This window comes from Lutra lutra, chromosome 2 (genome assembly GCF_902655055.1).
Source record: "Lutra lutra chromosome 2, mLutLut1.2, whole genome shotgun sequence".
Taxonomy (NCBI): Eukaryota; Metazoa; Chordata; class Mammalia; order Carnivora; family Mustelidae; genus Lutra; species Lutra lutra.
Genome location: NC_062279.1, coordinates 210,486,690 through 210,508,001, shown reverse-complemented (window position 1 = coordinate 210,508,001; position 21,312 = coordinate 210,486,690). Strand labels below are relative to the sequence as shown.

At 43.9% G+C, this 21,312-nt stretch overlaps 2 protein-coding genes across 16 annotated transcripts in view; one reads left to right on the top strand and one right to left on the bottom strand.

The window, feature by feature from the left end:
- Positions 1-4: 4 nt before the first annotated feature.
- MRPS18C (mitochondrial ribosomal protein S18C) lies at positions 5-4,701 on the bottom strand. Its single transcript, XM_047719753.1, has 6 exons — positions 4,467-4,701; positions 3,119-3,171; positions 1,867-1,950; positions 790-847; positions 207-266; positions 5-123 (listed from the first exon to the last, which is right to left on the bottom strand). The coding sequence occupies exons 1-6, from the start codon at positions 4,564-4,566 to the stop codon at positions 47-49; spliced, it is 432 nt and encodes a 143-aa protein (XP_047575709.1). The 5' UTR covers positions 4,567-4,701; the 3' UTR covers positions 5-46.
- A 45-nt stretch (positions 4,702-4,746) lies between these two features.
- The window catches only part of HELQ (helicase, POLQ like), a 52,549-nt gene continuing 35,983 nt past the window's right edge, over positions 4,747-21,312 (top strand). For 6 of the 15 annotated variants that reach the window (XR_007125390.1, XM_047719735.1, XM_047719737.1 and 3 more), the window contains exons 1-8: positions 4,747-5,141; positions 5,951-6,644; positions 10,993-11,171; positions 11,731-11,931; positions 12,365-12,437; positions 14,854-14,951; positions 16,238-16,336; positions 17,804-17,949. Coding sequence is in view for 12 of the 15 variants with exons in the window: in XM_047719735.1 (XP_047575691.1) it covers positions 4,968-5,141; positions 5,951-6,644; positions 10,993-11,171; positions 11,731-11,931; positions 12,365-12,437; positions 14,854-14,951; positions 16,238-16,336; positions 17,804-17,949 (1,664 nt within the window). In the remaining 3 variants the exon portion in view is untranslated. The other 9 variants (XR_007125391.1, XM_047719736.1, XM_047719738.1 and 6 more) reach the window with 9 other exon arrangements.

The window sequence follows — 21,312 nt, the reverse complement described above, 5'->3', positions numbered from 1 at the left end:
ACCATTTATTATAAAATATGTTTACTGATGGTAAGACTCATATAATTTACTCCCGATACTTGATGTTACAAACTTTAGGGTCTTTGAGATATGCAGGATCCTTGTATGTAACTGGCATAAACCCTGTAAAAGAAAATGAAAATGCTTCACAAACGATAACAAGCAAACTTTGGATTAGCCTGATTCAGTTTTTCAGGTGCTCTTACCCATTATTTGAGCTCTCTTAATTGCTTTTGTGATTTCTTTCTGTTTCTTCCCACAAAGACCTATAAAAAAATGCTTTCATATTCATAAAAATGTCAACACTCAAAATGCATAGCAACTATCTTCAGTCAAGGAAAGGCTGGAAAACCTGTAAATAGCCAGGCAGTAAATCTCATAGGCTTTTCGGGCCATACAGCCACTGTGTAATTACTGTGATGTAGTTCACAAAGCAGCCATAGGCACTAGTAAATTAGCTACTGACAAAAACAGGAGGGAGATGACTTGGCCTATAGGCAGTAGGCCCTGGGTTAAATAAGTAGTCTAGGAATGACTACAGTATACTCCAAAACATCAATGCAATTTTCTTAAGCCCTCATTCTTTACATGTTGTCTGCCTATAGTTAACTCTGAGCATAAGAAGACATGTAAAATAATAATCCTTTTGGCCTACGAAGAGGCTTTTTCAAAGTACCTGTAGTATCTAGCGATTTAGAACACAATTTGAAAATTTGACATTTTTCTTAAATGACAGAAGTAGATTTGTATCATTTTTTTAATAAGCTGCTATAATAGAAAACAAAGTACCTGTTATGTGCCTTCCATAAATGCATCCAGTAAATGGAGAAATAAACTGGGACAAAAGCTGTATGAGTTGTATTTGGAGAAGAAAAAAAATTTCTATCAACACATCTGTTCAACTTTATGTAAATTTAAAAAATTATATATCACTGTCAAGTTATGTAAAGGTTTAATAAATTTCAGACAAACTTCTTAAAAATACTGAACTATGCTCATTCTATTAATAGGTCATTTAAAAAAATTTTTTTAATTAAATTTTTTTAAATGAAAAAACGATTACTAAAGTTAACTTCTTTTATCAAATGTGTCGAAACAGATTAATGTACACATTTTTTCAGAGCTAAAACTTTTCTTGAACTTTTCCACAGATCCTTTCCTATAACACTATTGCTTGTAATAAGGCACTAAGCATTTCATCTGTCGTTAGAGACTATCACATTGTATCAGACGACAGTAAGGTCTTCAAGAGGTACAGGTACATCACGCCACTTGCCATAATTTTATGTTTTATTCATTTAAATTCTTTAGTACTTTTCAGGTAACAGGCACTGTTCCTGGCACTATGCATAATCCTTCTGATAAGATGCATCTTTAAACTTCTCGGTTTTCATCTAAGGTAGCTACCACTTTTGCTGCTGTCAGTATACTTAACTCCGGCATCATCCTCTCCCCTACATTTGCCACTTTTAATTTGCTGAGCCCTGGACAACAGATAAAATTACATCTGAAGCAGTTGTACCGGCAGTGTTATTAGTATGGAGTCCAAATTCACCAGAGGAGATTTTTCGAAACCATTCAACTCTACCAACTAAGAATCACTGCACAGTGAGCTACTGGTGACCTCCAGGGAAGACAAGAGAACACTGACCTGAAGTAACAGTGCATGAGGGAGACCCAAAGGGCTCTCATTAGAATAAAACAGAGATGCCTTATACATAGAAAATCAGATTTGAAATTATGAAGCTACTAAAACAGGTGCCTCTACACAAAGCCTGTAATAAAACGAACTTGATCCTCCTTAATTATGACTAACAAAGGAGCAAATCCTAAAATCAAATATAGTGAAGTAAAACCGTATCTCACCTGTATGTTCTTATAGTCTACACGTTTTCCACACAAGATGCATTTTTTAAGAGGCTCCTTATAAGGATTTTCCATTGGAACGGGCTAAGACAAAGGAAAGGAAAAAAATCTGATAATACAGTTTAATGAGTTAAATTTAAGAAGATTAAATCTTAAGGCTACCACATTTAAATCTATCCAAAGGATTAGCTGTACCCTTCTTACTATGAAAAAGAAAAAATACAACAGCTTGGCTTATATAAGAAAAATCAGTGTATCTGAAAAGGAGTCACCATTTTAAAGATTTCAGTGTGTTTGTACACATTTTGTCCAAGTACTCTGGCTTGGCTAAGGAGGAATTAAATCCTGGAGGAGGATTCTGGGATAAAACACAATCCTTGGGGAAAACAAAGGTTTATGGGAGGATAACTTGTGGTCCCAGGCTGCGTTATCTATGCCAGATCTAGACTCCTAATCTAGAATGGCTTCCAAGTCCATAACCCCCTGGAGTTGTAAGCAAATTTTCAAATGACTGAGACTGTGAGCTTTTTGCCGGAGCCCACATTTCATTCGAACCTAGAAAAGAGCTCTAGTAATTTCCTTTACTCCCCTGAACGAGGGCGGGCATTAGATGACGAGAAGGACGCGCAAGGACTGGAAGGGCCGCGTGTTTTCCAGCTCCTCACACCTTAGTCCAATCTGCATGCAGCTCCCACGCAGTGGCCACGTTCCTTCTCTACACTGCGCTAAGCGCTCTGTATGCTTTCATGAGTGTCACGTCATCTTTGCAGGTAGCAAGAAAATTTACACTGGCTAAGCCCAATGCCAGTGCCTGAAAACCCCTAAAGATACACCTACGGGCTAAAGGAAACGATTTAATGTCCCAGTACAAACTTTAATTTTGACCCTTCGTTACGAAAACACCGCGTGCCCACCCCCGGAAATGAGGACACGGGGAAGAGAGCCAAGGTACGGGCAGCCTTTGTAATCCCTCTGTGCACCCGCCAAAACTATCTTTAATTTCCGAAGCGTGTATCCTCCAATTTGGGATCTAAGAAGAAAGTGTGGTGTCCCACAAGCGATGCTTCTGGTAGGACCCTAGGAATTCTTACTTCCGAGCTCACTTAAGTGACAATTCAACAAATTACCGTTCCAAACTCAAACTGATGCGCACGTTCATCACTTGTCCTTCAGCTGAACTGCATTCCGACAGCTAAAATGTAAGAATGTGGCCCTACTCGCAAACGCCTTGAAAAGGAAGGAGAAGCCTCACCAGGTCGTCGTGGCCGGCCACCGGCTGATCCCGCGAACAACCTCTCCAGGGCACTGCAATCAAACAAACGGCAGCAAACCACGTCTCTGCTCCGCTCGCAACTGCGGCCGGATTCCGTCCTCGCGGCCGCGGACCCGAGACGGCGCAAAGACCCGCTTTATGCTCTTCCCGGGGCGCGGACAGACGCCTCCGGGCGAGCCGCAGCGGGAGGCCTGCGGGAAAGCGCCCGTCGCGCCCCGCCCCGCACCTCCCGCCTGCCCCTTCCTGAGACTGACTCTCCCTCGCTCCACGCTTAGGGGCAGAGTTTAGGGCCGGCACTGGAGGGGAAAGCGGGAGGAACCCCCGGAAGCACAGGACGGCTGGGCGGCCGCCGGCCGGGCTGCAGCGGGGCTCCCGGCGCCCTCCCAGCGTGGACGGTCCGCTTCGCCCGCCGCTCCCGCAGGGGGACCTGCTGCGAGGACAGAGCCTGGGGAACCCCACGCGGATCGTGCGTGACTGCAGCCAGCGGGGGCCCCCGAGGAGCGGTCACTGGCGGCGAAGATCAGCGCCGGAGGAGAGACGCCAGGGCCCCGTCACACTCGGGCCCGCATGCGGGACTCGGCGACCGCAGTGCACTTCCCGGGCCTCCGGACAAGTCCCGTCCTTGCCAGCTGCGCCTGGAGCTCGAGGCAAGTCAGTCCCTGCGGCTGCTCGAGAGTCACGCGGTCGTTCTTCCCGCGCGTTTGAAAAGGAGGGAGAAGGACTGGGGGACATCCCTGTCCCCTTCGCTGGACGACACCGGTCACGGCGGCGACCGGGGGCGGGGCCGGTGAAACGACGCGGAAGGTTCCGAAGACGAGAGACCCAGGGCAGCGCGAGCCCACGCGACGGAGACTGAAACCAGGCCAGAGGGGGCGGGGGCGGGGGCTTCTCTCCAAATCCCGCAGCTGCTCGTTCTAGACCAGGAGGTGCCGGAAGGCGACTCCGCTCTCCACGGTCGGCGTAAACCCCGTTTCCTCACCCGGAAAAGCAAACCGGGGCGCCCGGGCGGCTCGGCGGGGCAAGCTCGGCCCGCGGCTCCGGTCACGGTCTCCGGCTGCCGGGACCGACCCCGCTGGGGCCCTGCTCCGCGGGGAGCCCGCGTCCCCGTCTCCGCTGCCCCGCCCCCGCCCCCGCTCCCTCCCTGCCTCAAGTAACGTCTCATAGAAATAAAGGAAAACGCGCGTCAGGAGCCACGACGGATCCCGTCCCTCTCGGGGAAGCTGCTCCTGCGCGAAGAGCCGGCGTCCTCCGGCCAACAGGACGACGCCCGCACCCAGGGAGCGCTGCGGCGACGGCCACCGAAGGGTCTGGGACACGGAAGCCGTACCCGAGCGAGTCCCACGGCCAGTGAGGCACAGAGCAGCCTTCACGAAGTGCGTCCACGGCTTCCTCCCCGGACCACCGCGAGCAGCGCCCAGGGCCGCCATGGGTCCTCGCCCCTCCTCTTCCGCTCCTCTCTCCAAGCCGTCCTGACGAGTCCCGCCGCGGCTCTTCCCCTGTTGGCCCGAGGACTCGGTTCAAAGGTTCCGCGGACGAACGAAGCCGCTCCGGCGTTCGACGCGCCTGCGCAGCACCTTTCCGCTCTGACGCTCCTGGCCGCGAGCCTGGGACACCTCTGATTGGACAAGGAAAAGGCGGGCCCCTACGCTCGTGCTTCCGCTTCCGGCCTGAGAGCCCGCGCGATTGGTCTGTGGTCTGAGGTGGATGGAGGGGCGAGCGCGGCGTCCCGCACCTGCTGCCCGCGCGCTGCCCTGCGCTCCCCCTTCCACAGGGGTCTGGCGGCCGGGTCACGCGGGGCGGCATTTGGCCATGGTCCTCGGCCCCTGCCATGGATGAGGCCGGGTCCCGCCTCCGCCGGCGGGTGTCTGTCCGCAAAAGGGACCGGCCGAGCCCAGGGAGCGGCCTGGCCGCCGGCAGCGCGGCCGAGCCCCAGCAGGAGCGGGAGGAGGAGCCGGGGGCCGGGAGCCGGCGGAGGAGGACCGCGGAGGTGCAGCCGCTCGAGGTACCGCCCGCGCCGCGCACGGACTCCGCGAGCGCCCGGCTGGTTGCCCGCGTCGGGGGGACGCAGACCCCGGCGCGCGCCCCCGGGAGGAGCCCGCAGGCCGGCTCGGGCGGGCGTAGAGACCCCGGGGTCGCGCCCGGGGTCCGCGGCCCTCGTCGGCCTCGCCTCCGGGGTCGCCGGTAGTTCTGCTCGCGGGGCCTCGCCGTGTCTTTCTCGTGTGGGTCTCCAGGGTGGAGCTTGGGGCGGGACGGACGCAGACCCGGTCCCGGCGACTTCCCGCCCGACGGCCCCTGCCGCACGCCGGGCTGGGGGCCTCGTAGGCCGCGTGGTCGGCGGGGACCCGAGAACGCCGTTTCCGACTGCGGGTCCCGTTTCCTTCGCCACTCGCTGTCCGTTTTCCTCCACATTCCCGTCTCTCCCGCCGAGGAGACCGTGGCAGGCGCGGTGCGGGCCCTTGCGGTCCCGACTCCCGGGAACAGTCTCGGCGCGGTCCCGTCGCCCGCCGGTTTCCGTGTGTGCGGGTCTGCGGAGCGCGGTGCGGCGGCGGGCGTTCCTGCGGGGGTCTTCGGGTCTCGCTGCGTCCTGGCAGCCGGCAGCGCGCCCGGGCACCGCGCACCCCGGGACCGCCGCTGGCGCAGACCACGTCCACGCTCTGGCCGGGCGCATCTTCATCTTTGCAACGGAGACGGGGACATCCGTTCCGTAGCCGACTGGGGTTTAGGTAATTATGTGCCTGGGTAGCTCCGGGCTGGAACGTCTGTCCTGAACGAAGCCAGAACTGACCGTAGATCTTCTCGTTTTCTTTCCAGAATGGTGACAGTGAAGAGGACATGTTCGGGGACTATGACAGCTTTGCTGAAAATTCTTTTTTAGCTCAAGTTGACGACGTGGAACAACAATATATGCAAGTTTCTGAACGTGGAAAACGTGCCGCAGGGCTTAGCACCGAAGGTCTTCCTTGGGAAAGCGGCGCCACTGCTGTAGGCAGCTTCGCGGCATCGGAAACGGATGAGCCCGTGAGGAACCGGAGCAGGCGTGAAGATGTCTCTGCTGAACTTGGCATTTTGGATGACGTACCTTCTTCACAGGTGTTATACTTTGAAAATGCGCGGAACTCTGCAGATGATTTGGGCAGCCAGTGTACTGAAGAAAGGGATTGGAACGCATCTTCTCCCAAGACTCTGAATGAGGAATTACCCCCGAATAGCATAGAACAGCACCAGCAAACTGGTGATTCCTCTTCAAAAGTCAGAAGTGGTTCAGAAGAAAATAGGAGAAAAAGTCTTAAAGAACGTCTAAAAAGTGCCATGACTGGAAATGCCAGGGCCCAAACACCAGTGTTTTCTAGAACTAAACAGCTCAAAGAGACTCTCCTATCTGAAGAAATTAGTGTTGCTAAGAAAACAATTGAGTCATCATCAGATGACCTTGGTCCTTTTTATTCATTACCCAGCAAAGTGAGAGACCTTTATGTTCAGTTCAAGGGAATTGAAAAATTATATGGTAAATGCTTTTTGCTGAAATGAAAAAAATTTACCATTATTACCATAATACTAGTGCAAGTCAATAGAAATCAGATGCTTCTGCGGTTCTATATCTCATCTTAAGAAATAAAAATATCGGTCCTCTCAACCTTCCTAACAGCCTGCTACTGAACCTCTTTGCTTCCTTTCATGGTCACATTTCTCAAATCTATTATCGTTGCTGTCTCCCTTTCCTCACCTCAAATAATTCCCAGCCCACTTTGGGTTCTGTGCTCTCACTTAAGATGCAAGGACAAGGGGCACCTGGGTGGCTCAGTGGATTAAAGCCTCTGCCTTCGGCTCAGGTCATGGTCCCAGGGTCCTGGGATCGAGCCTCGCATCGGGCTCTCTGCTCAGCAGGAAGCCTGCTTCCTCCTTTCTCTCTCTCTCTCTGCCTGCCTCTCTGCCTACTTGTGATCTCTGTCAACTAAATAAATAAAATCTTTAAAAATAATAATAATAAGATGCAAGGACAAGGGTGTCTTAAATCCATTGATACTTTCAGTTCTCACTTGCCTGACTTCTCAGTAGCTTACATGACACAATTGACCAGACCCTTGAAACACCTGTTTCTTGACTTTCTGACATTCTGCTCCTGGTTTTTTCTCTGTCTAGCTGCTTCTCAGTTTTCTTAGCTGCTGTGTCTTTGGCTGACTCTGTCTTCTGTACAAAAACTTGGAAATTCCTTTGACTATTCATGGCTTGAGTGAAAATGTCAATGTTAGTGATACCATTGATTAAAACTAAACATTTTTAAAGATAGCGGAAGTTAAGAGTTAAGTGTAAGAGATAGTATTAGTAACAACATATATTGTACTGTTTCTCAAAAATCCTGGGTCCTTGCATATATCTTCGCTATGTGTCATTTTAGACAAAGAAGGGACGGTTGCTGGCACCCTCAAAGATGAGCCTGTTGACCGGTTAGATACTTCATCAGTATTTCCGAAACTCCTGTGGTAGTGCCTTAGGAACCGTGTGAAAACATGGTTCTCATCTCGGGGACAACACAAGCAGGTGGAGAAGTAGAACTAAAGGAAACAAAGTAATGTAAGACTACAAGAGTCTAATAAATTCTGAATTGTGAGCTTTGCAGTTAAGGAGCTAAAGGTGTGTATTGCCGATGAAGTAGGTGTTAACTTTCTTCCATCTGCTTTTCTCCTAGTACCTTGTTCTTTGTTTAAGCTGCATCTCCTCCCAGACTGAGTACCCTGAGGTCAGGGCTCTGTCCAGCTCAGCTTTTTCTTAGAGAACTAGCGCTGTGCCTGGTACACTCTGGTCGGTTCTCAACTGCTGGAGGTCGTCAGCTAGTTAGGAACTCAGGCCCTGCCACTGAAACACAGCTTTTGCATTCTGAGTCTCAGTTCCTGATCTCTTAAAAAGGAATAATAATACCAATAATGATTGTTTTGTAAGTTATGTTCTGCATCAAGGACATGCCAAATTAAACTGTGGTAATGACTGTAACTATATTGGCAGCTTCTAAGTAAGAACTTCAGTAAATAACAGGTCTTTAAATCTCTTTTTACTTATAAATCTGGTTTGATGACATGACCAATTTAAAGCACAAGTGTGTGTGCCACCTTTGATTGAGCTAAAGCAGTCGTTCTCAAAGTATAGTTCCTGGACCCCAGCATCAGCATCCCCTGAAACTTGAAATAGGCGTTTTCAGGCTCCACTCTAGGCCTCCTGAATCACGGGTTGTGACCTGCCAGTTGGTTTTAACGAGGCCTCCAGGGCATTCTGATGTGCCAGAAGTTTGAGAACCACTGAGCTTGAGAACCTCAGTCTTATACTGTTACTTTTGCCTTTTTATTATAGAGTTGCATGGTTAATGTGTTTTATATAAATGTTCAGAATCAGTATCTTTTTTTAATGTGTGAAGATAAGTGATATTACCAAATATTTGCTATTTTGGTCATTGTAGTCTTTAAAAATTAGAGTTGGATAAAATGCAGAAATGGTCAAGTTGTATTTTCTTCTCTTTTTTTTTTTTTTTAAGATTTTATTTATTTGACAGAGATCACAAGCAGGCAGAGAGACAGGCAGAGAGAGGGAGAAACAGGCTCCCCGCTGAGCACAGAGCCCCATGCGGGGTCTCGATCCCAGGACCCTGGGATCATGACCTGAGCCGAAGGCAGAGGCTTTAACCCACTGAGCCACCAAGGGGCCCCTCAAGTTGTATTTTCTTACAGACCTCTGAAGTTCCATAGCTAATGGATGATACCAGTCTGAAATATTTTTAATATATAAATATTAAATATTAAGCTTAAGTATTTAAGTATTTTTGAAATATTTAAAATGAAAAAAAAGTCATTTGCAAATATTTGGGAATCACCAAAATATAAGAAATTAATGTCACTTGGCTGTCATTCAGACGTAACTTTTTTGTTGTTGGCTTTTTTTTTAGTTTTTTTTTTTATTATTTGTTAGAGAGATAGCTCACTCGAGCGAGCAGGCAGGCAGAGGCAGAGGGAGAAGCAGGCTCCCCGCTGAGCAAGCAGCTGGATGTGGGACTAGATCCCAGGACCCTGGGATCATGATCTGAGTGGAAGCAAGCCACTTAATCAACTGAGCCACCCAGGCGTCCCGCAGACATAACTGTTTTTAATACCATTGTAATACATCCTATTAGTCATTTTTTTAATTTAATTTTTTTGGAAAACATAATACATTCAAATCCAACTTTTCTATTATATATTTGTTTCTAATATCTGTGCATAATTGGGTTTATACAATCCAATTCACATTTATGATCTTTTACTTAACTGTACATTGAGCAGTCAACCACCTGTTTTCAGGCTGCAAAGAATGATACAATTGTGCAATAATTCATTCAACTTTTACCCCACGGCTCTTTGTTACATACAAACGCTGCTGTGATGAACATTCTTGCACATAATCTATGTCCTTGCTTTTATTTCTGTAGGTGTAGAGACCTAGAAGTAATACTGCTAGCTCAAAGACGGTGTGCAGTTTTATTTTCAATACTGTTTGCATTCTAAAAAGATGATAGTTAAAAAAAAAAAAAGATTATAGTACTGTATGCTCTCATCGACTACCCTAAGAATGTCTCTTTGTCCCCAATCAAGTCAGCTCTGGATTTTCCATGTGTGAAGCTTTTGTGTTTTTTGGTGGTAGTAGTTACTTGTACTTTGTGTCTTTATTTTGCCAACCCAGTAACAGTGGAGCATCTTTTCGTGTATTTCTCTCTGCTGTGAAATGTCATCCTATCTTTTGCCCATTTTTCTAGTGATGAAATACTAATGTGCGTTTTGAAGACTTTCGATGATCCACATTGTCAGATTAGCCTACAGAGTAGTTACACTAGATTTCACACTATGTTTTGGGTCTGGTTTCCTTTTTACAAATTCCACCTTGCTAAATTGTGGAACTCCTAGATGGGCCAGTTAATAATCTTAGTCTTTTGTATTTTAAAGATTTGTATTTTGGGGGTATAAAAATAAAAGCCATTTTGGGTGGCTCAGGTGGTTAAGCATCTACCTTGGGCTGAGGTCATAATCTTAAGATCCTGTGATCAAGCCCCATATTGGGCTCCCAGCTCAGCGGGGAGTCTGCCTCTCCCTCCCCCTCCCTGCTTGTGCGCTCTCTCTCTCTCTCAAATAAATAAACAAAACCTTCAATAAATAAATAAATAAATAAATAAATAAATAAAGATTTTATTTTTAAGTCATCTCTATACCCAATGTGTAGAGATCTTACAACCCTGAAATCAGCAGTCACATGCTCTATCGACTGAGCCAGCCAGGCACCCAATCCTAGCCTTTTATATTTTAAATATTCTTAACACTTCAAAATGGCATTCAGACCAGGGGTCAGCTCCCCACGAGAGCCAGGTGAATGAATAGTCTTTCTTAGTGTGTATAAAACCTCATAGATGTTCTTTTCCTCCTCCCCTTTTCTCTAGGATGTTTGTGTAGAAGAGGAGAGGAAGCTTACATGATCTCCTTGCAGAACTAAAGAGGAAAGCCTAAACATTCACACAGATCCTCGTACTGTCCTTTAGCTCCTCTCATGTCTCAGATCATGTCCCAGGCCACTGTTGGAATCTTAGACCTAAGTGCGCATCTGGCAAATAGATGACTTAGTGACCCACTGTGCTACCCAGACTTGAATTAGATTAGACTCTAACTGGCTGTGTCCACGGTGCACTGGGGATGCTTACAACTAATGTTGATGTATGTATAATTAGACTTACCGTTATGAGCAGATGGATCTACAGAGTGGGATCTGAGTTTTCCTTCTTAGGAAACTTTCTTGAGACTGAATTGCAGGAGGGAAAAATGCCTTTTTTTTTTTTAACTCCACAGAATGGCAACATACTTGCTTAACATTGAAGTCTGTGCAAGAAAGAAAAAACTTAATCTATTCCTTGCCAACGAGTGGTGGAAAAACCCTCGTGGCGGAAATTTTAATGCTGCAAGAGCTGCTTTGCCGGCGAAGAGACGTTCTAATGATCCTACCGTACGCGGCAATTGTCCAAGAAAAGGTGTGGCTGTTTTTCAACAGCATTTGCTGACATTTTCACGTTAAAACATAAAAAGTAGCATAAATGTAACAACTTTTCAATGACTGAGAAGAGGTAGAGGATATTAGGATGTGCAAAAGCAAGTGTAGGACCTACCAAAAATCACTGCTAATACTAATTACAACAAGAATTTTATTCTTTTTTCTAAACTGGCAGATTAAATTCCATTTTAATACTGATATTTAATATATTGATATTCAGCCTGCCTTTTCAAGCAGAAAGTAACCAATTATTATCAAAGTAAGTGAATTATTCTGGTTTTGTTTTTTTTTTTTACATCCAAGGAGACAGTTGAAATTTATTTCCACATCAATTATGTAGTTTAAAAGTTACATTCCTTTTGCAAAGAGCCACACATACTAATTATGACATTTCTTAGATATAGATGTCTTATCTGTGACATCTCATTCATTGGTATTATATAGTATTTTAGATTTTTTAAAAAATCAACATGAGCACTTGGTAATTGAGTTCTTAATTATCTGATTTTTTTGTACGTTTATTTTAACTAATATTCTAGATTTCAGGTTTGTCAAGTTTTGGTATAGAACTGGGCTTCTTTGTTGAAGAATATGCTGGAAGCAAAGGAAAATTTCCTCCAATTAAAAGAAGGGAAAAAAAATCTCTGTATATTGCCACTATCGAAAAAGGACATAGTCTGGTAAACTCCTTGATTGAAACTGGAAGGATTGGCAGTCTGGGTCTGGTTGTTGTAGATGAGGTTGGTAACTGTTTTTATAATTTATCAACATTTTTATTATATTAACATTATCATGTGTATCTCCTTAGTACCTCTATGAAAATAAGTAACTTGTTTTAATAGATAGACTATACAGATGAATACATTTCATGCATGCTTGGTAATCTTAAATTCAGTTTTGTGTCAAGTGTTTTTTGAAGAGTGAATAAATGTCTGTATGTATTCAATTTTATAATGGTATTTATGAATTCTAGATATGTCAGGATGTTGCCCCCAAACCTCATTAACCAAAATATCAGTGATACAGTGCATATGTATTCTGGTTGCTATATCCAAAATGCTTAAGAGTTATAAAGCAAAGATTACTTCATTTCATATAAATACATGCATGTTCTATATAGGCATTATATGCAAATTTACTTTTCTTCCTCCCTTCTGTTTTTAAATCTCGAAGTTGCACATGATTGGTGAAGGGAGCCGTGGGGCTATCCTGGAAATGACCCTAGCAAAAATTCTCTACACTAGCAGTAAGTATTTTTTTCACATGTGGTCCCTAACTGATTTATCCTCAGGAGGCCTATGAAAGACTTAGTTTTATCACTAGCTAGACGATGTACCCTTGGGTAAGATACTTAAGCTTCCTTCTTTGGATTTTTATTTCTAAAGCAAATTTAGAAATTTTGGTTGGAAAAATGGGTAGATGAGCAGAGCCGTGAATATGAAGGAGATTAACATCTGGACATCCCATGTTATCCTCCACTTACCAGCTGTGCATGTGTAGGCATGTGACTCAACCTCTCTATTTCTTCACCTGCTAAATGGGGATAATGGTACCACCTTAGGGGATTGCTGGGGGGATCGTATGAGTTAGTGTAAAGCAGTCAGCACTTGCTTAGCACGGAGCACTCAATACGCGATTGTTGCTGCCGCCTCCATCAGTCTCACCCTGGTCAGACCAGTAGAGCAGCGAATGCGAGTAGTCACTCGAAGAGCTCTTTGCAACATCGGATGGTCTTTCGATATTTGTTCTGAATGTCTTCTTTCCTATTTATAGATACACTATTGCAATAACTTACTAAGTTATATATTGCAATAGCTTATTTATGGAAAAGTTATTATAAGGGTCAAATATTAAAATTATTTTTAAAATTTTGATAGCAATGGTATCTAGACGGGTCGTGGCACTTTATTTTTTTTTTAATTTTTATTTATTTATTTGACAGAGATCACAAGTAGGCAGAGAGACAGGCAGAGAGAGAGGAAGGGAAGCAGGCTCCCGGCCAAGCAGAGAGCCCAACGCGGGGCTCGATCCCAGGACCCTGGGATCATGACCTGAGCCGAAGGCAGAGGCTTTAACCCACTGAGCCACCCAGGCGCCCCGGGTCGTGGCACTTTATAATGATTCATTAAAAAATAATTACTGAGTACCTACTTTGTGCCGGGCACCGTTCTCAGTGCTAAGGATGCAGCAGTGTGTAACACACAAAAATAACCCTGCCTTCATCAGACCTGTATTTTAGTGGAAGTGAGCAGACAATAAGCAGATAAACAAGAAAACATACAGTGTGTCAAATGGTGACAAATTCTGTGGAAAAATAAAAAGCAGAGGAAAAGAGGAGAAGCGTTGCCTATTTGTCAAATCCAGTGCACACTGACGGTCCTTGTCTTATTTTCCTTCAGCATTTGATTGTTTATCAATTTCCTTTCCTTTGAGCGCTGAAGCACTCTCTCTGTGGGGATCGTGTTACCATGACAGATAGCATAGCGTGATGGCTGAGGACGGGCTCGAGCTGGACAAATCCTGACTCATGGGACGCCTGGGTGGCTCAGTTGGTTAAGCAGCTGCCTTCGGCTCAGGTCATGATCCCAAGTCCTGGGATCGAGTCCCGGATCGGGCTCCTTGCTCAGCAGGGAGCCTGCTTCTCCCTCTGCCTCTGCCTGCCATTCTGTCTGCCTGCACTTGCTCTCTCTGCCTCTCTCTCTGACAAATAAATAAAATCTTTAAAAAAATAATAAAATAAAATAAAATCCTGACTCACTTATAACTGCATATGTGACCTTGAGCAAGGTCTCGCAACTGGGCCTCTGTTTCCTTATGCAAAAGAATAGATGATAGTGAAATGGGCAGGATTTGTGAGGGGGAGTAAGAGGTACAAACTTAGAGTTATAAAATAAGTCACGAGGTTGGGAAGTACAGCCTGGGGTACTGGTCAGTAATATTGTAATAATGGTATATGATGACAGATGGTAGCTGTACTTATCGCGGTGAATAGCGTGTCATGTCCAGCATTGTGGAATCACCGTGTTATACACCTGAAACTAATACAACACTGCATGTCAGCTATACCGCCATAATAAAGCATTTTTTTTTATAATGGATGATAGTAATAGGTCCTGCCTGACTGAACTGCTCTCCTGTGGAAGGCAGCCATTTCATACTGCCCAAGAGGACATGTAGTTTCATGAGTTTTACTCCACCTTGGTTTAAAAAGAAAAAGAAGTTGACAACCTGATAGCAAGATCCCATTAAGGGCTTTATTTGGCAAGTGTTCAGGACCTGTTCAGCCCTGCATCCTATGCTGTACCTCTGCCTTTAGGCACACCTGTGGCACATGTCCTAGCTCTTCATGGCAGTGGTCCAGAGAGCCAGCAACAAGCGTATTTCATACTCATTATTGTTGCTTAGAAGTCTTGTTGAAGATGGGACTTTTTGCCAAGTGTGAAATTCTGTAGAATTCCAAATAGTAACTTTCAGGTCACTGCAAGTTTTCAGTCTTTGCCAGAATAATACTCTGCCAATATCTTTGTATTTTTCTTACCTCCTAGTCACTCCCTCCTTTTCCCAGATCACTCAGGAAGAGTCCTGAACCCAGAAAGGTTACTAACTTACTATTATGTTATACCAAGTAACACATTTTCCTCGCTCCTTTGGATTTTTTTTAGAAACAACTCAGATTATTGGCATGAGTGCAACACTGAACAATGTTGAAGATCTACAAGAGTTTCTTCAAGCGGAATATTACACCAGTCAGTTTAGACCAGTATGTACCTAAGGTTTGCACTGTATGGATTTGTTACCTATCATCTCACTCAGAATGAAAAGAGGAAACGTACCAGAGAGTAGGGAAGGGGCATAATTCCCCCGACCGTGGCTATACGCTAATAAGAGTTTGTGTATAGAGAATATAAACTCCGGGGTTAGGGATTGTGGCTCAGGTCACTACTGTGTCTGTAGCACCTGGAACAATGCTTTGGCCCACGGCCCTTCAATGAATACTCACTGAGTGAAATTTTCCAGACCATTCTGTTTTTCCACTTCTTAATTCTGTAAGGTAAATTTTTTTCATTTGGTCAAAATTCAGTCATGTTTTGAGTTATTAGCACATAAAACCATTTATCTTGAAAGTTAAGATGTTTTCAGATATTTATGCTTCTGGTAGTTAACAATGCTCTTTTAATAAGTTAAAATGTCACGTGGATTTAATTTAAACTCCCTAGTAATGGTATTCCCAAAAGACTTAAATAAATATAATTCACAGTTCTCTGAAAGTAGCTTATAATGAACATATACTCTGTGTGCGGTACTAGTGTGCATGCATGGTCAGTGTCCAGATAGCTTTTCAGAAAATAATTACTGAGAATCACCAAATTTTAATTTGAAATTGGATGTTTTTGCATTTGCACCAAAGAGAATTTTCAGCAGATACTTGCTAACTTCTTTTAAAAATGCAATGAACTGTATTTATAAACATTTTTCATAGGGCGCCTGGGTGGCTCAGTTGGGTGACTATCTGCCTTAGGCTCAGCCAGCATCAGGCTCCCTGCTCAGCAGGGAGTTTGCTTCTCCTCCAGCTCTGCCCCTCCCCACTGCTCACGCACACTCTCTCTCTCTCTCTCTTTCTCAAATGAATAAAATCTTTAAGAAGATTTTTTTTGTCTACAAATACTTAAATTAAAAATAATGTGATATTTACAATTAAAACTCATGACTGATAAGACAAAATTTTAGATCTGAGGAATAACACAAGAATGTGAACATTGACTTATTCTTCTTGTGACAAATACAGAAGTGTCTGCTTTCCTTTTAGACAGTGCCTGTTCAAAAGTATTTTTTTCAAGGATAATAATCTCCACTTTGATTGAAAGGGAAAAAGAAAGTTAAAGAAGTGGTAAAGAAAAAACTTTTACATTGAAGCATGTTTTACATACCTTAGAAAAGCTACAGTTTTTCTGTAGTTGTCCATTTTTAGAACATTTAATAAGATTTAAAACTCTGGAAAGAAGAATTTGTATGTGGTATTAATTGCAAATGTCTTTCCAATCCAAGGTTGAATTAAAAGAATATTTGAAAATAAACGATGCCATATATGAGGTTGACGGCAAAGCTGAGAACGGCATGACTTTTTCACGTCTCCTTAATTGTCAGGTAACATTGATAACCCTTGAATATGAGGTTCCCACCCTTGGTGCCCTAAGAGATATTTATGAGAAGCAGCTGGTGCCTGACATCTGTTGCACACCCTACAAACTTCTGGTTCAAGGTAGTTTCCAGCTTGGACATCAGATCACACTGTGTTCCTTTCTATGATATCAGGTCTTAGTGAAGTTTTTTGTTGGTTTGTTTTTTGTAGTCACTGTAAACAAATACCATGTGAAATCAGTGTGGGATAGAAAAAGAGTAGCCGTTTCCAATCTGATTCTAAGATCTGAAAGACTGTGCAGTGCCCAGCTGTGCACACATCCTGTTATGGTTAAGAATGAGACAATATTTTCTTCATTCAACTGATGCATGTTATTTATTCAAACGGCTACTGAATTGTGAGGAAACACATACTTAAGTTGTGTGTACCTAAATACCTAAGAAACAAAGCTGTTAGGTATTTCTTTTGGCCCTGGAGCTCCATGAACCAAGAAAATCTGCAGACCTCCCCCTTAAATGTTCATTCATTCAGCAATAAGTACAAAACGAGAAGAAATTTTTGTGGGTTATGTAGTTCAGATACTGGGTACCAGAATGTTAATGTCTGCTGTGTTAATGTTCTGTGACTTATATTAAGGACATTAAAAAGGGGAGAAAGGGATTTTACAATATTTTTAGAATTCTGTAAAGGTGTATTATTCTAAATCTGTATGTTGGTTTCCAATAAAGTTGAAGGAAGTGAGATTTTTTAAATTTAAAAAAATTTTTTAAAGATTTATTTATATATTTATTTCGTAGAGCGAGATCATGAGCAGACAGAGAGGCAGGCAGGGGAGGGGAAGCAGGCTCCCCACTGAGCAGAGAGCCAGATGTGGGGCTCAATCCCAGGACCCTGAGATTATGACCTGAGCCTAAGGCAGATACTTAACCCACGGAGCCACCCAGGCACCCCGGAAGTGAGATTTTTACATAACTTTGTATTTTTAATACTATATTGTTAAATAATTTTGTATTTTTGTATTTTTCCATATGTTGGGTTCCATGTGTCTGCTTGACAAATACATTTTTTATTTCTGAAAATTTATCCTGTAGTAGGATTGAATCTATGTTTTTGAAAACTATTAGTAATAGTAAAAGTATATCTTGTTTATGTGGTCCTTTGGCTGTTATTAGGACCAATCTGAGTTTCTCTCTGTGGACTTCTTTGCTTTGCTCTGATAGAGATGAACATGCAGTGGGGTTATTAATAACATTTGCTATTTTCACTTCTTTAATTTAAAACCAAATACACCTAACAAAACCTTAATGACCTAAAAGTGGGACTTAACATTTTGATGTTTCATCTGGGTTTCATCTTTTCTTTTAAATGATCAGATTTATTAAATGAGAAGTTCAAAATCACAGAGCACTCTGGTAAATGACAGGTTTTCATGGTGCTAACTAACTACCTTGTTCCTACATCTCATTGTACAGTATTCTGATACTCTGAAGAAGATGGATCCCGATCACTTGGTAGCATTGGTGACAGAAGTCGTTCCCAATTATTCCTGCTTAGTTTTTTGTCCCACTAAGAAGAACTGTGAAAACGTAGCAGAAATGATATGCAAATTTTTAAGCAAGTATGTTAATCTTCAAAAAATATTCTGTTGTATTTTATTGTGGTTTCCATGCTGTGTATTCTGTTTATTCAACAAGCACTTATTATTTCTTGTAGAATGTTACATTAAGTTGCTGTACTAGATTCTAAGGGCCCTAACCCTGAAGAAAGTGTAACCGTGAAATTCATGTCTGCGAAATAGCCAAAGAAAAATTCCAAGACTACGTGAGAGAGATTGCTGACCAGTGTAATGGCTTAGATCAGTGATTCTCAATCTTGACTGCAAATGAATCCTCTCAAGGACTTTCAAAAATCCAGGGCCCAGGTTATATCCCAGACAAATCAGACTCTCTGCGGGCGGGACCCGGGTGTCATTATTTTATAGAACTTTCCGGGCAGGTTCAGCATCCAGCCAAGGTCAGGAACTGGCTGTGGCAGAGGATCAGCCACTAATCACTGCAGATCTGGGTCATCGTCTGTTTCAAAGATGTTACTGATTTATTTGAGAGAGACAGAAGCAGAGAGAGAGAGAGAGCGAGCAGCACGGGGGGCGGGGTGCGAAGGGAGAGAGAGAAGCCGGCTCTCCGCTGAGCAGGGAACCCGACTAGGGGCTCAATCCCAGCACCCTGAGGCTGTGACCTGAGGCAGAGGCTTCAGTGACTAAGCCACCCAGGTGCCCCACGAATCATAGTTCAGTTTAACCTTCTCTGTAATTAAGTACTGTTGCTTCTGTTTTCTTAGTAAACTTCACACTTACATGGACATTTAAGTTGAATTTCTTAGGTAATTAAGTAATTTATTAGTTTGTAATTTGATACTATTTCAATACTGGCTCTGTTATATTCATAGAGATAAGTGTAAAGTGACCTTGAGTATGAACAGTTGAGTTTTTTTCTGTACCTTTGTGCCGTGTGTAGTTTCATCGGATTTTTCAGACTTCTTTTTGGCCCCCTAACCAGTGCTGTATTACCATGGACCATTATTACCCTGGATTCTAATTTAGGCAGCTCCCATCTCCCCTTCCAGTCCTGCTGTCATGGATTGGTCTGATAGAGTTAAATTTATTGACCAGCACAAAGATCTAGATGTTTGGGATAGAGTCAAGGAGTTTTCCATTTTGGTAACTAATAGTCTGCCTTTACAATGATGATGTTGATTATAGAAACGTAAGGAAATTAAATTGTCATTGAGGTGGTCTCAGTAAGTCATTTGTTTTCATAGACTAAGGGAATTTTGGCACTGGCTAAGTGATGTGGAGATTTAGAGACTAACATTTGACTGGAAGACATGCAATTTATTAGTTATACCCTTGAATTATTTTGCTTGTTGATGATAATAGTTTACTTGGATCACAAATGTTGATATTTAACAGTGAAGCACTTAAACATCTGATTTTCCAGGACCCTTAGTTAATAAATTGTAATGGATACTTTTTTTTTTCTTTTAAGATTTATTTATTTATCAGAGTGTGCCCGAGCCGGCGCAGGGGCAGAGGGAAGGAATCTCAAGCGGACTCCCCACTGAGTGCAGCCCCTACACAGGGCTTAGTCACATGACCCTGAATGACCTGAGCCTAAATCAGGAGTCAGATGCTCTACACACTGCGCCACCCAGGCACCCCAATACTTGATACTTTCTTTTTTTTTTTTTTAGATTTTATTTATTTATTTGGCAGACAGATCACAAGTAGGGGAGAGGCAGGCAGAGAGAGAGGAAGGGAAGCAGGCTCCCCGCTGAGCAGAGAGCCCGATGCGGGACTCGATCCCAGGACCCTGGATCATGACCTGAGCCAAAGGCAGAGGCTTTAACCCACTGAGCCACCCAGGCACCCCTAAAAGTCATTCTTGACTTAGAAGTCAAAGGTAGTGACAACTATAAAAAAGATGATAATTTTCCTTGCGATTGAGAAAGTCACTTGGGAAAAATCTGTTTCAGTCTTTGCACTTAAGCAGACACAGCGCCTGTTCCACTGCTCAGGCAGCTTTTCTGCAACAGCTTTGCACGCCACTCACAATAAGGAGGACATCCCAGGACGTCTACAGGATACAGTGGACATCCCAGGACGCTCAAGAAATCATGCTTTACAGACGTGGCTTGGGTCAGAAGCCATTTAGCTCAGGATTTTACTTCAGCTACATGTGAATTACAGAATAGTATTAAATAGTATGAGTAAAACATGATTCACCATTTCTTAATCGATAGCCATAAAAAAGGGTGCTAAACTATACTTGGAATATTCAGCTTATGAAAGCAGCAAGTAATATGCAAAATAGATTTTAGAGGAAATTTTCCTTCAGAAAGTGTTAAGTCCTATTTCTTTAAGAAAGTATCAAGTAGGGGCACCTGGGTGGCTCAGTGGGTTAAGTCTGTCTTCGGCTCAGGTCATGATTCCAGGGTCATGGGATGGAGCCCCACATCGAGCTCTCTGCTCTGCGGGGCGCCTGCTTCCCCCCTCTCTCTGCCTACTTGTGATCTCTCTCTGTCAAATAAATAAATAAAATCTTTTGAAAAAAAAAAAGAATGACTTTTAAACACCATTTGCCGACAACTGCCAAAGCTCTAGTCATATCAGTTTCCCTAACAATCTCCCCCAGAATGATACCACTGTGCTCTCTCAGTGTAGAATTCAGGCTGGGGTCCAGCTCACTCGTGCACCCTTACTGCTTTACCCCGCATTCCCCTCGCAGCTCCCCCAGACGACTCTCTTTGTCTGTGCTCTGAACTTATGTCTGTGCCTTCGATCATTCTTCCCCTTCTGCCAGGAAAGGGTGCTCCCCTGCCCCTTCACCTGCACCTCTCTGACACTACCTCTTCCAGAGCCAGCTCAGACCTCTGCTTCTGCCGTGACCCCTTCGCCGCGTAACTACAGCTTACTGGTCAGCTATCAGTAGTGTCTCCCTTCTCTAACATTATGTGGTGATCATCCATATTTTCACCCCACGTAGGACGTAATTTCTTGAGAGGAGTTCGTCGTGTACATCCCTTTCATGACCCCACACACTGACTGGGAAGTGGTAACAGAGTTTGCTGCTCCCTCCTCAGCCGTCACTTCTCATTGCCACGTCCACGACTCCTGACCACGCTCTTCCCAGTTCTTCTTTGTTCTTCTTGTGTTCCTTGCACCCTGTTTCTCGGCTTCTTGTGACATCACTGGCCTCCTGTGGGTAACATCAGAGTAAGAGAGCCAGGGCTCTCCCTTATTTCCACGAAGCACCCTGAAACAGAGCGCGCATTGTAGACTGTGTTTTTTGGTGGCTGGTTTTCAAAGTGAGTGAGTTATTCATTGCACTTACTCTTTCAGTCCTTTCTCTCTTTTCTAAAAGGAACTTTAATAGGTGCTTTTAAATGCAGAGACATTGTGGGATATGACTGATGGTTCTAAAAT

Excerpts from the sequence above, each read along its gene's own strand:
- MRPS18C (XM_047719753.1), bottom strand. The coding sequence starts at position 4,566 with ATGGCGGCCCTGGGCGCTGCTCGCGGTGGTCCGGGGAGGAAGCCGTGG. Across the intron at positions 848-1,866 it reads TAGACTATAAGAACATACAG|CTTTTGTCCCAGTTTATTTC; the intron begins GTGAGATACGGT and ends CAACTCATACAG. Across the intron at positions 124-206 it reads TAAGAGAGCTCAAATAATGG|GGTTTATGCCAGTTACATAC; the intron begins GTAAGAGCACCT and ends TTTCTTTTACAG.